The 14,716-nt window shown below is 39.8% G+C and overlaps 1 protein-coding gene across 7 annotated transcripts in view; it reads left to right on the top strand.

Moving 5' to 3' along the window:
- Window positions 1–14,716, top strand: part of plaa (phospholipase A2-activating protein) — a 38,833-nt gene that overhangs the window by 12,187 nt on the left and 11,930 nt on the right. For all 7 annotated transcript variants that reach the window (XM_078214289.1, XM_078214294.1, XM_078214291.1 and 4 more), the window contains 5 exons: window positions 1,312–1,447; window positions 3,656–3,825; window positions 8,254–8,411; window positions 10,422–10,641; window positions 12,752–12,820. In XM_078214289.1, the coding sequence (XP_078070415.1) occupies window positions 1,312–1,447; window positions 3,656–3,825; window positions 8,254–8,411; window positions 10,422–10,641; window positions 12,752–12,820 (753 nt within the window). The remainder of the gene's footprint in view (window positions 1–1,311; window positions 1,448–3,655; window positions 3,826–8,253; window positions 8,412–10,421; window positions 10,642–12,751; window positions 12,821–14,716) is intronic.

Here is a 14,716-nt window from a genome sequence, read left to right as displayed (position 1 = left end):
TTCATTAGCAGATTGCACCTACCCGGACTCATAGCTCCCAGATGTCAGGGAAAACTGACGAGTGCCGGAAGATTGCAGTGCTGAGCTCGTCCAAAAGACCGACGTGGAGGACTCGCGTTTTCACGCTGTTATGACACTTTAAAGTTTTAGGGGGGAAATTACACCCATGGTTTTTTTGAATCTACTTCACCATTTAATAAGATTATGGCAAATCTCCAACCTCAACTCCACTTTCCTGATCGATCCTTACATTCTTTGATTCATATTGATCTTAAAATTTAATGTATATGATGACTGAGCAGATATCTACAGCCCTCTTGGGTGGAGAATTCCTGAGATTCAGAACCCTCTCAGTGAAAAGATTTCTCCTCCTCTTTTAAAGTTTATTTATTAGTGTCATAAGTAGGCTTTCCCTAGCTATGACTGTAACACTACATTCTGCACTCTCTCGTTTCCTTCTCTATGAATGGTATGTTTGTCTGTATAGCGCGCAAGAAACAATGCTTTTCACTGTATGTTAGTACATGTGACAATAAATCAAATCAAATACATTACTGCGAAAATCCCCTAGCCACTACATTCCGGCATCTGTTCGGGTACATTGAGGGAGAATTTAGCATGGCCAATGCACCGAACCAGCACATCTTTCAGACTGTGTGTGGAAACTGGAGTACCCAGAAGAAACTCACGCGGGCATGGGGAGAACATGCAGACTCTGCACAGACCCAAGCTGGGAATCGAATCTGGGTCCCTGGCGCTGTGAGGTGGCAGTGCTAACAACTATGCCACCGATCTCAGTCCAAAGTGGCCAACACCATACTCTGGAACTACAACCTTTAGTTCTACAGCCTCCCAGTCTCTACCCCCTCAATTTTTTTTTAAATGTTCAATGAAATCACCTCTTGTTCTTTACTCCAAAAACATAGGTCGATGCTACTCAATCTCTCCTCATATGACAGCCCTTTCATCCCAGGAATAAATCTAGTAAACCTTTGTTGCAGCCCTCTAAGACAAATTTATTCCTCCTTGGGTATTGAGACCATAACTGTACACCGTGTTACAGATGTGATCTCACCAAAGCGGTAAACATTAACAGCAAAACTGTCTAATTTTTGTGAAATACACCAGGAATGCCTCGTTATTTTAGTACAACCAGGAATTAACTCCTCAACAGACCAGCTGACCAAACCTTGGTCTGTCATTTTCATTTTATGAAGTAGAACGTTTTCAGCTTAGAATATTTTAATGCTTATTTTTTATGAATACTTTTCTCCAATTGTGATTTTGGATTGGTCTCTTTCTTCCCTTCAGATTTTGTTACTACAGGAGAAGATCGGTCTTTAAGAATTTGGAAGGATGGAGAATGTACTCAAACTATCAGGCTGCCAGCTCAGTCTATCTGGTCCTGCTGTGTATTGGATAATGGTGATGTTGTTGTGGGTTCAAGGTAAATTTACTGTACAACTATAAAATCTGATTATTTATAACTATACTATAAAACTCAATCCTTCAAAGCTTCGTTCAATAGAATGTTGATAAATTCCAAAATTGGTCTGCTCTAGATTTTAGGGCCTAGAATCTATCTTCTCTTTTTCTTGCTGCTTTTCTCTAGCCCCACTCCCTCCTGTTTATTGCTGTTGGTTTCCATCATGAACAATACTTTAAGACTTAATTTCTTCAGACAGCAAAAGTATAGGGTTGACAATGTCAGATTTCTATCTGCTGTTGAATATTTTGGAATATTCAGGTGGTTGCAGATTAACTAAATTGAATACTATTTCTATTGGAAGTTCTTGTGTAGATATTTGAACATAAACTCTTTAAACCCTTTTAAGATTTCAGTTGTGTTTTTACTGGATTGGAGAATAATTGGAGCATTTTTTTACATCTTCCCTACTCTTCTACAAAATAGACTTTTTATATTTTGTATTTTTTCTTTTCGTATGACTGATGTGTTGGTTTTTACTTACAAGAGCATTTTACTTCATAGCTGAGGCCAGATGCATTTTAAATCCATTTTGACGAAACTACTCAGCCCCATTACTTAATCTGATACATTTCTGTGCATAAAACTAAGCTGTCCAAAGTAGCAATCCAGATTATTAATTAGTCTTCACAAGAGTGTGCAAGTTCAACTTATCTTTTTCTGATCCTGCACACCTGTTTCTTGTCCTAACACTTTGTATTCCGTATAGTTTTTTTTCCTAATGTTTTGTTATTTCTGATCTCCTTGCACCTTTCACATTTCCATGCTGTCCAATATATCACTATATTGTGTTGTAACATGTTGAGATTTGGATTTTCTCCTATCACTTTTCTACTTTGAGTTTATGGAAATAAAAAGCCATTCCCATAAGTAGCCCACATCTCCAAATTACACAAATATGAATCTTATGTAATGCATTGGATCACAACTCACAAATCACAATTACACCAGCTGTGATGTAATGCACTAGCAACCATGTGGGATGACTACCACACTGTCTTATCAATTTTGGAAGGTAGTAAATGCTGGTAAGGCAGCCCCGTACATTCGGACCAGAACTTAGATTTATTAACAAGGTAGAAGCAATAAGATCCAACAAAGTACTAATGACTGCAGATGCTTAAAAAATAATCAGTTGAAAACATTTCCAGGACACACTTCTGCCTTTCTGATTATCCGTAAGACTTTTGTGTTTAGGTGCAAAGTCTTTATGAAGGCTAATTCCTAAGACAATCTTTGACATCCAAGCACCTGTTTCAGGAAATGGACTAGACTCTGAGCTTGTATATTAAACTAAATTTTTTTGAAATTTAGATTTTTAAAAAAAATCTGAGCTTTGTGAAAAATTTATATTTGACACGAAAGTAATGATTTAAACTGAAATTTTAAGGTGGGCAGACATAGCTCGGTTGGACAGCTGGTTAGTGATGCAGTGATACGAACAGTGCATGTTCAATTCTCATACCAGCGGAAGTTATTCATGAAGCTTTGCCTTTTCAGCCTTGCCCCATGCCCGAGTTGTGATGACCTTTAGGTTAAATCACCACCAGTCACCAGGGACTATGACTGGCGACTTTTAATACTAGACAGTTAGATTTGTGTGCAACTAACTTTCATAAATGTAATTACAAAACCTGGGAAAAGTTATCAGCCATCCAGTTATACCTGATTTACTTTCAAGCTGAGTTTAGATGATTTCATATCTGTATTCCAAATAGCTCAAGTCCCACATACCCAGCACTCCTGTTTTGCTGAGCTGCATTGGCTCCCAGTCCAGCAATGCCTCAGTTTTAAAGCTCTTCCTTTTGTTCAAACTGATCTGGCCTTGCCCCTCTTTACCTTTGTAATCTCTTACAGCCATACAACCCTCAAATTTATGCACTGCTAAAATCTTAGCTTCCTGCGCATTCCTGAATTGCTTTGATCTGCCATTAAGCCATGGAATTCCCTCCCTAAACCCAGTTAGCTTTCTCTGTCCTCCTTTAAAGCCTATCTCTGTGACTTGGTCACTTGATGTAAAATCTCAGGCCGGTGTCAAATTTTGTATAGCTCCATGCATCATTCTTTTGAGCAGGTTTGAGACATTTTACTACATTTAAGGCACTATATAAATACAAGCTTTTGTTTTCAGAAAACTTGTGTTGCTTATACATTTTTTTTCTACTGCAGTGATAGCATAATAAGAGTGTTCACTGAGGCTGAAGAACGGACGGCCTCTGCGGAAGAGATCCAAACTTTTGAGAATGAATTGTCCAGTGCAACTATTGACCCTAAAACGGGAGATTTAGGGGATATAAATATTAATGAACTTCCAGGAAGAGAACATCTTGATGAACCTGGTATGTAATGTAATTTCTCTTCAACACAACTAAGAATGGTTTTGCACTAAACTGAAAATTAAGTTTAGCAGCATCCCCGAATTCTTATTTACAAAATGGAAAGATTATTATTTGACTTTGCAAATAATTTGTTTTTATTTGGAATAGTTTGGAGGTGATAAAATATGTTTATCCCATACTGATTGATAGGTTAAACACCTGACAATTTGATAACATGTCTTTTAGAAACCATGACTGATTTATGTATTTCCAGTGTTTTCTGTTTTGATGTGCAGCATTTGCAATTTTTTTCCTTGTGTGAATTTATCCTCTTGATACCAGAGAATGATTTAACAACAACAAAATGTGACTATTTACTTCTAATTTGCAACTCTCCACATGTGCAGCACAGTGATTACCACTGTTTCCTCACCCAAATCCGGGCTTGGGTGACTGTCTGTGTGGAGTTTGCACATTTTCCCCATGTCTGTGTGTATTTCCCCTGGGTGCTCCAAAGATTTGCAGGTTAGGTGGATTGACCATGGTAAATGTGCAGGATTACGGGGATAGGGTGGCAGAGGGGGCCTGCGTAAGATAGTCGTTGCAGATTTGATGGGCCAAATTGCTTCCTGCACTGTAGGGATTCTATGATTCTAAAGGGACATGCATGTATGCGCACACATTACGTTTAACCAATTTATTGGAGTTCGTTGAAGAAGCTGCATGTGCTGTGGATAAAGAAGAACTAGTGGATTTACTGTTCTTGGATTTCCAGAAGGCACTTGACAAGGTGCTACATCAAAGGTTGTTGCAGGAAAACAAAATCTTTAGGTGCAGGGGGTAACACAAAAGCATGGATAGAAGATTGGGTAGCTAACAAGAAATAAAGTATCCATAAATGAGTCTTTATCTGGTTGGCAAAATGTAATGAGTGGTGTTCCACAGGAATCAGTGCTGGGGCCTAACCTTTTACAATTTAGATAAACGACATGGATGAACGGACTGGAGGAATGGTTGATAAATTTGCTGATTACGCAAATAGGTAGACAAATGAGTTGTAAAGACATCAACAGGCTACAAAAGAACATAGCTGGGTGAGTGGGCAAAGAGTTAGCAAATGGAGTATAATGTGAGCAAATGTGAATGTCAATTTTGACAGGAAGAATTAAAACTAAGCATATATAAATGGTCAGAGATTGCAGAGCTCTTGAAATTTAAAGGAGTCTGGATGTCCTAGTGCATGAAACGCAAAAGGCTAATATACAATTACAGCAAGTAATTAGGAAAGCTAATGGAATGTTATCATTTGTTGTGAGGGAAATTAAATATAAAAGTAGGGATGTTATGCTTCAGTTGTACAGGACACTAGTGAGACCTCATCTGGAATACTGTGTACTGTATTGGTCTCCTTTTATTTAAGAAAGAATGTAAATGCATTCGAAACAGTTCAGAGAAGGTTTACTAGGTTAATACCAGGAATGAGTAGGTTGACTTATGAAGAAAGCATGGACAGATTAGGCTTGTATCCATTGGAGTTTCGAATGGTAAGAGGAGATTTGATGTGGGCGTGGAAAGATGTTTTGTTTTTGTGGGAGAATCAAAACTAGGGGTCACTGTTGAAAAATAAGGGGTCGCCCATTTAGACAGAGATGTGGAGAATTGTTTTCTCTGAGGGTATTGAGTTTTTGAAACTCCGTTCCTGAAAAGGTAGCGAAGGTAGAGTCTTTGAATATTTTTAAGGTAAAGGCAGATGGATTCTTGATCAAGGGTGAAGGGTTATCCAGCAGGTGGGAGGTTATACTCAGATCAGACATGATCTTATTGAATGGCGGAGCAGTCTCAAAGGCCTACACCTCCTAATTCATATGTTTATATGATTGTTAACTTCATGTTACATGGAGTTGGGCAATATTGATAATGGTCAGAATGCTGCTGAATAGAGGTAATGTTTCCTTAATATCTGGGTATGTTGAATAATCATGTGATCGGGTGAAATCATTGCAGTGTACTAAGTTCATAATTACTGCTAAGTAATCCCACTGGCTCTGAAAAGCAATTTTATATTTGTGGAATATTAAATTTCTCCATTATGATAAGACTTTTTCAAATTAACCTTTTTAAAGTTTGCTTATATTTATGTTGATCCTGTTCCAATTATATTCATTTATTTTGTAATCTGATTTTTTTTCTTCTTTCAATTCAAAGTGAAGCAAAAGATGTTTTTAACTTGCTTGTTTGGTTTCTGTGAGAATACTTCAATGTGAATGGCTGCTTGCCTGTTGCCTTTCAGCATTGTTCTTTGTTTGCTGGAGATCCCCCAGATTTAATCAAGCATGAGAGACAGAAGAGGAATCAAGTTTGAATCCCTGTCGGTCTCTTTGATTGGGAGGAGAAGGAGAGGGGGGCTGGGCACGGGCAGGTTTTGTCCCTCAGCCTATTGGAAGCATTCGCATCACCCCTCGCTTCCCCCCTCATCGGACCCTCCTAATGTGGCCCTGCCAGAGCCTCTCAATCACCTCCCATCTAGGTCCAGTGACAATCATTGCTGAAGACCAGGTGCAATTCCAGTAATGGCCAAAATTACTTTGAATTTTTATAGGATCTACACCCAGGCAATTTCTACTGCTCTTGTGTCCCAATCTGTACACTGACTAGCTTTTTGGAGAGATCATGAAGATATATATTAGGGAGTTGGAAGAAATTCAGTAGTCTGTTAAATTTGTTGTGTAATGAATGTGTGTTGGAGCATAAGGGGATTTTTGAAGTTAGATTTTTTAAAATCAAACCATTGGCAGATTGTGGAGCTATATTGTATTGTATTCTCATCACCTACCAGATTTCATGACTGATTTCCTGAGCACTGCAGCTGATGGATTGGGAGAAACAGTCCTTAGTTTCATGGTTCAAACATATGCAACACCCTGACTGTCGCGGCTTGCAACTAAACGAAGCCCAGCTGCTTGGAATCATAGAATCCCGACAGTGCAGAAGGAGGCCATTCGGCCCATTGAGCCCGCATCAACCACAATCCCACCCAGACCCCACACAGTGACCCGAGGCTGGAAGTGAACCTGGGTCCCTGGCGCTGTGAGGCAGCAGTTCTAACCATTGTGCTGCCCCTCTCCCCTCCATCCTGAGTGCACCACTTAATTTACTTACTTTTATTGTCACAAGTAGGCTTATATTAACACTGCAATGAAGTTACTGTGAAAATCCCCTAGTCGCCACACTCTGGCCCCTGTTCAGGTACACTGAGGGAGAATTTAGCATGGGCAATGCACCTAGCCAACACATCTTTCAGACTGTGGGAGGAAACCGGAGCACCCGGAAGAAATCCACGCAGTCACGGGGAGAACGTGCAAACTCCATACAGACAGTGATTCAAGCCGGGAATTGAATTCGGGTCCCTGGTGCTGTGAGACAGCAGTGCTGATCACTGTGCCGCTGCAATGGGTCAATGAAAATTGCCTCAAAACTCCAAAATCCTGAGAGAAATAAACTGGTGGCGGAAGAGAGAGGGAGATAGAGAAACACAAACTGGACTGAGAGGGAAAAAAAGACACAAAGTGAGAAAGAGGGAGAAAACGAGCAGGATGAGTGGGAGAGGGAAATGCAAATGGGAAGGGTGGGTGAGGGAGCGCAATGCAAATGTAAAGCGGGAGAGATGTGACAAACGTATAATGGATGGAGAGACCACAAAGGAAGCAATAGAAGAAGGAGGGGAAAAAAAGGAAACACAAACTGGAGTGAGATGGAATTCATGTCAGCCTGTTATGTGTTCTGTTATATAATGAGTTTTATTACAAGAGTTGAATAGCTATGGTGCTTCTCGCTGAAGACTCCATCTCATCTCCCTGAAGCTGGGCTTCGTAGGCAGAGTGTGAGAGTCAGTTATTTGAATTAGGTTTATTACTTTTATAATTTGTCATAAAATTATAATTTATTTCCATCAATAATTCTGATGGTATTAACTTGTTGTTTTCATTATGATTGAAACTATAGAAATGTCACAAAAGCAATTTTTATTTAAACTATATCTTTCTATTATGTGTTCTTTGTCTGATAGTGAAATAAGCAAGTTAATAAACCAAAGGTAATATTTTATTCAGAGCTTGGTGATACTGATGAACTCAACTGTCCAAATCCACAAGTTTCATTCCACCACAACAAACTTGTGTTTTATGATATTTCTATTGCTAAAGAAGCAACGTTAATATAATTCAGTGTTGGGGGAAGAAAAACCTCTTATCTACAAAGGATTGGCTGGCTTAGTCAGTTCCCAAAGCTAGGGGTTAAGCACAAAATCTTTTGCACAAAACAATTTGTCTTGCATTTTCTGATAAGTCCAATGTCATTGCGTTAAGCCCAAAGATGTATACAAGAACGAGGTCAAATTTCAGTTGCAGTATTCGATTTGTGAACTTTAAACTTCTATTTTTTTTCTTTTAGGCACAAGGGAAGGACAAACACGGCTGATCAGAGTTGAAGATTCTGTTCAGGCTTATCAGTGGAGTGTTGTCGATGGGCGATGGATTAAGATTGGTGATGTGGTGGGTTCATCAGGAGGAACCCAGAAAACCTCGGGAAAAGTTCTTTACGAAGGCAAAGTATGTTTCACTATCTGTATTTTTACCTTCATTTTTACAAAACAAAAAATTGGAACATCTCTATTACAGTTTAGAAAATGTAATTGTATCGAAAACTGGTGATTTTCTCCAACATTTATTGGCTATAATATAAATTCACTTCTATGCATAATTAACAAATAATTTGTGTAGTTTCACAAGTTTCGTAAAGGTTGTCAAAATATATCGAAGAGTGCAGCTCAAACAACACTCAAGAAACTTGATACCATCCAAGACAAAGCTACCCACTTGATTGGCACCCCATCCACCACCTTAAGCATTCACTCTCTCTACCACCGATGCACAATGTCAGCAGTGTACGCCATCTACAAGATGAATTGCAGCCAAGGTTCCTTCGGCAGTACTTTCCAAACTCAAGACCTCCTAACTCCTAGAAGGGGAAGGGCAGCAGACACATGGGAACACAACCACCTGCAAGTTTCCCTCCAAGCCATCCTGACTTGGCACTATATTCCTGTTCCTTCACTGTCGCTAGGTCAAAATCCTGGAACTTCCTTCCTAACCGCATTGTTGTTGTACCTGCACCACATGTACTGCAGTGGTTCAGGAAGATGGCTCAATATCCACCTTCTCAAGAACAATTAATTAAGATGGGCAACCAATGCTGGCCAAGCCAGCGACACCAGCATCCTGTGAAAGAATTTTAAAAATGTTTCCCAAAATAAATTGAAAGTAAAGTGTTATTTATCTAGCTTCTGGAGCATTCATAACTGGTGTCTGCTAACCTTATCATACTTAGTTGCTGCTGTCATGTCACCACATCATTGCAAAAGTAAAAATCAGCCACAAGTTCCAGGAAGCTTCACCCTCAGCATTTATAACCAAATAAGCAATACATTTAACAAGAGCTCAGTACTGGAAAGCCTACCGACTCCTTGTGCACTCTCAGACCTGCTGGTTGGCATAGCATCCTACCCAGTCGTTCTGTTCCTCAGCTTATCCTGCCTCCAAATGCACATTCCACATGTGCATCCCTGTGGCTGGTTGCCTGAGCTCATCAACCTAACCTCTTCCACACCTGAGTAACATGGTGGGAATTCCAGTATAATGTGTGTCCAACAGATCGATGTGATGTGTTTGCTGTGAGGGTGAATAGAATTAATATACTTTTAGTCTATGCATGCTAGTTTGCTTCTCCTTTTCAGCTTATTCTGCTGGCTAGCAGCAATGCAGAAAAGAGACCCAAATATATAAGTCTCGCCCTGTCGGTGCACATCCTCTCCATTGGCAGGTCTTCAGCTGTACCTCTTTCTGGTGTTACATGCAAACTGGGGCCCTCGTGGCCCCAGGCTAAAGCTTAAGAGAAACCTTGACCCCCAGATATGCAGTGTGCAGGCCTACCTGCATGTGGACATGCCCTGATACTCATGAACCAAATTCCCAGCAATGGGTGAATAGTTCCACTGCCTTTTGGATACCCCCAGAGAATTAAAGGCTAAGGGAATAAACCTGGAGTAGAGTCCAAAGACCGACTCATGTCTAAATATGTCCTATTTCCAGTAAATCCTGCAAACCCGTCAGTGCCAAACATAGTGCTTTCCATTCCTTTGGACTCTGCTGGGAATGTTGAAATGGGGACCCTGATATTTGGGCAGCCCTGGTCTCCATAAATTTTACCCAGGCATGCTCCCTGGAGAGGTCACTCCAGTATCGCTGCAGAGTGACAATAGTATAGGGGAGATGGGCTTAACACAAAGTTGACCACCACTGTGCAAATCACTGTTTTATATGAAGGAAGGCTGCAACTGTATTAAAATTAATTTAGCAGTCCACTCAGCATTATTATTGAACAGGGAGTTTCTGTAACATTGTACAATGCATCATCTTATTTGTTTGCTACCAACCTGGGTAGTCTGGTTTGACTTTATCACTCTTGTCACGTAGTCAGTGAATATGCAGTTGTATTATAGTTTGAGGCTAGCTGAAGTTCAGACCCACAACAATAATTTTTCTTTGTATCTCATATTTTAGGAGTTCGATTATGTGTTTACTATTGATATTAATGAGGGTGGACCTTCAATGAAACTGCCTTACAATATCACTGATGATCCATGGCTTGTTGCCCACAATTTCTTACAAAAGAATGACCTGAACCCAATGTTTCTAGATCAGGTTGCGAATTTTATTATTGAGAATACAAAAGGAAATACACTTGGATCAACAGGCACAGGGTTTTCAGATCCTTTTACAGGTCAGTGAGATTAATGTACTGTAAATGTATGTATCTCATTTTTTAATATGCAGTGAACCCATATATTCCACTCCACTTACAAAGTGAGAGTAATAACAATGTACAACCAGTTTGTGGTGGAGTTGAACGAATATTCTTGTACCATGGTATTTTAAAAGATACTTATTTTTATTTATTATTAGTGTCACAAGTAGGCTTACAATGAAATTACTCTGGAAATCCCCTCATGGCCACACTCCGGCACCTGCTCGGGTACACTGAGGGAGAATTTAGCATGGTCAATGCACCTAACCAGCACATCCTTCAGACTGTGGGAGGAAACCGGAGCATCCAGAGGAAACTCAGGCAGACACGAGGAGAACATGCAGACTCCACACAGACAGTGATCCGAGCTGGGAATCGAACCCGGATCCCTGGCGCTGTGAGGCATCAGTGCTAACCACTGTGCCATCATGCTGCCCCTAGTTTCTGATTGAAACCCAAATATATACTGCCATAATACGTTGAAATGCATGTAATTCACAATATTAAAATGGGTAGTTCACCCAAGTGGTCTATTTATTCTCCATATTAGCAAATAGACCGAATCACGCTTGTTTACCATCTGCTCATATCCCTTATTCCCCTTTTCTCTCATCTACATATCCAGTCCAATTTTGAATGTTAACACAGTTTTATGATCTTTATTCCCTTTTGAAAGTTATCGTTTAATCTGCTTATCCAACCTTTCTGGCAGTGCATTCTAGGCCATGACAACTTGCTGCATTTAAAAAAACAAAATTTATCTTGCCTCTGGTTCTTTTGACAATTACTTTAAATCTTTATTTCTGGTTACCGGTATTACCGGTATCAAGAAGGCAAATGGGATGTTGGCCTATATCGCAAGGGGGATAGAATATAAAAGCAGAGATGTCTTGCTGCATCTGTACAGGGCATTGGTGAGGCCGCAGTTGGAATACTGTGTGCAGTTTTGGTCCCCTTATTTGCGGAAGGATATATTGGCCTTGGAGGGAGTGCAGAGAAGGTTCACCAGGCTGATACCAGAGATGAGGGGTGTTGATTATGAGGAGAGACTGAGCAGATTGGGTTTGTACTCGTTGGAATTTAGAAGGCTGAGGAGGGATCTTATAGAGACCTATAAGATAATGAAGGGGCTGGATAGGGTAGAGATGGAGAGATTCTTTCCACTTAGAAAGGAAACTAGAACTAGAGGGCACAGCCTCAAAATAAAGGAGGGTCAGTTTAGGACAGAGTTGAGGAGGAACTTCTTCTCTCAGAGGGTGGTGAATCTCTGGAATTCTCTTCCCACTGAAGTGGTGGAGGCTACCTCATTGAATATGTTTAAATCACGGATAGATGGATTCCTGATCGGTAAGGGAATTAGGGGTTATAGGGATCAAGCGGGTAAGTGGAACTGATCCACTTCAGATCAGCCATGATCTTATTGAATGGTGGGGCAGGCTCGAGGGGCTAGATGGCCTGCTCCTGCTCCTATTTCTTATGTTCTTATTACTTCTATTGTAAACAGAGCAACGAAGGAGAACTATAGAATCCCTACAATGCAAAAGAAGGTAATTTGGCCCTTCAAGTCTGCACAGACTGTCCCAAAAGAGTATCATACCCAGATCCACTCCCTGCCCTAACCCCATAACCCTGCACATTTACCTGGCTAATCCACCTAATCTGCACAATACCCTTATGATTTTGAAATCTATTAAATCTCCCTCAACTTTCTCCGCTTTAGAAAGAACAACCCCAGCTTTTCTAATCTCTCCACTTAGCTCAGATGTGGGTATGTGTTGGACATGTCAGTTTATTATTTTGGAGTGGGAAAAATACTTGTACAACCTTTGTAATTTGATTTTGTGAAGATAAAAAAATTTTCACTTCATTGATAGCAAGGTTTCAGACCAGATTTTGACTACAGCAAATGCAAAATACTGCAGATGCTGGAAATCTGAAACGAGAGCCAGTGAACAGCTGAAGGAGACTGAATCTGCCTCACTTATTGACAGATTACAAATCCTGGGTAAAACAAGTGGAGGAGTTCTCTCTTATATGATCAAATGAGACAAATTTAACAATTTGTAATGTATTTAATACTTTGCAGGTTCAGGCCGCTATATACCAGGGACTGGTTTAGGCACTGGAGGTACGAGTGGAATAGATCCATTTACAGGTAATGTTTGTCTTTAGGAAAGAGCCTTTTTTGAATAAATCATATAGCAACTTTGTTAAAAATTAGTGTTTTGACAAACATTTTTATGACTTCTTTAAACAATAATAGATGACCTGGCATATTCCTAAAAATCTGAAGCTTTAATGGGATTTTTGCTTCATTCCATCCTCTGTGTGCAACAATAAGCTCAGTTAAGAATGTATGGTCCTTAAAGAGCAGTCTGTTCTAAATTTATATTACCCAAATAAGCGCAACAGTTCCCCCCCCCCTTGTTTTATTTCAGTTGAATGAACACTTGTGCTGCTCTTAGGCATGCAATACTTTGTTTTTATTTCAGCAAAGTGTTACTACTTTATTATTTTGGCTGCAGGAGAACTTTGATTTTAGAACTGGCGGAGAAAGTTGCTGCGCTAGTTCCACCTGCAAGGAGGAATTGAGCTATAATTGATGGATGAGTTGGGAGGATTTGCCTTGCTCCGTTAAGAAATTCATTGTGGGAGAGTGTAAGAAACAGGAGCAGCAGTAGGCCATGTAGCCCCTCAGTAAAATCTTAACTAAACTTCTACATCAACTCTACTTTCCTGATCTCTTCCCTTAGTGAACCTCCCCGCCAAAAAAAATTATTGATCTTTGCCTTAAATATAGTCACCGACTGAGAATCCACGAAGAATTCCAAACATTCACAAACCTTTGAAATTTCTTCTAATCTCAGTCTTAAATGACAGACCCCTTTTCCCGAGAATTTGATCCCGAGTTCTAGACTCCTCAGCCAGAGGAAATAACCTTTCAGCGTCTATCCTGTCAAGCTGTCTGAAAAATTTAAACATGACAATGCGATCACCTCTTTCTTCTAAATTCTAGAGAATGTAAGAAATCTCTCATTCCAAGAATCAATTTAGTAAGCCTTTGTTGCACCCTCCTCAAGGGAAGCCTTCCTTGCATAAAGGAATTAAAACTGTGAACAATATTTCATGAGCGATTTCACCAAATTCTTATGTGTCAACCCCTTGCAATAAATGCTGACATACTATTTGCCTTCATATTTGCTTGCTGTATTTGCATGTTAACGTTCTCTGATTCAAATACAAGGACAGCCAAATTCTACTAAATATTAGCATTTCCCAGTCTCTCATCTTTTCTTAAAAATTTGTTTTTTTTTCATTCTTCCTTCCATTCTTCCCACTGTTACGATCAGGCGAGAAGGAGTTGGTTGGTTCCCCTTTTTTTCTCCCCCTCCTTGTTTGACTAACTTTTTTTGGAAAAGGACATACTTGCCAATTCAGTAAGTAGTTAACTGTTTACTTGCTGTGATCGTAAAAGACACAATCAAATTGGTTTTCTTGAACTCGATCAAAGAAAGGAGGATAGCTTTGATTGTAACTAATCTTGTCTAAGTAAAATGAAAATGTATGCTCTAACATTTTCACACACATGCGCTCAAAGTTTATATACACACAAATAGATTGCAGAGTAGTGAAGGATAGATTAAGCATGTTCGAGTCCAATAAGCTTAAAGGGGGTGACAGGTGGTGGAATTTGGTAACTTGGCTAGCTTCAGGCTGAATTTGACCATCCTGCTGCTTTCACTTTATGGTTCTGATGCTTCCAGCATTGAGGCAATTTAAAGATGCAGCCAGATGACTTACCTGTTCTTCTGCAGACAGTAGTGCTGGGTTGACTTCTTTCAAAAAGCCCTTACCATCAGCAGGTAAGGTTCAATAACTTGCAAGTTGGGTGGAGCAAGAGAGGAAAGAACCCACTCCAGTTTTGCAAAGAAAGCAGGTGCTTAAAACACACTCAAGATTAGATTGTTATGTGACCTTTCCAACTGCCCCAGATATTCAAATAAGTCATGGGCAGTGTATTCCAATTATAGGTTGATTATTTCATATCTGG

This window comes from Mustelus asterias, chromosome 6 (genome assembly GCF_964213995.1).
Source record: "Mustelus asterias chromosome 6, sMusAst1.hap1.1, whole genome shotgun sequence".
Lineage (NCBI taxonomy): Eukaryota > Metazoa > Chordata > Chondrichthyes > Carcharhiniformes > Triakidae > Mustelus > Mustelus asterias.
This window is presented reverse-complemented; position numbering and strand designations above follow the sequence as displayed.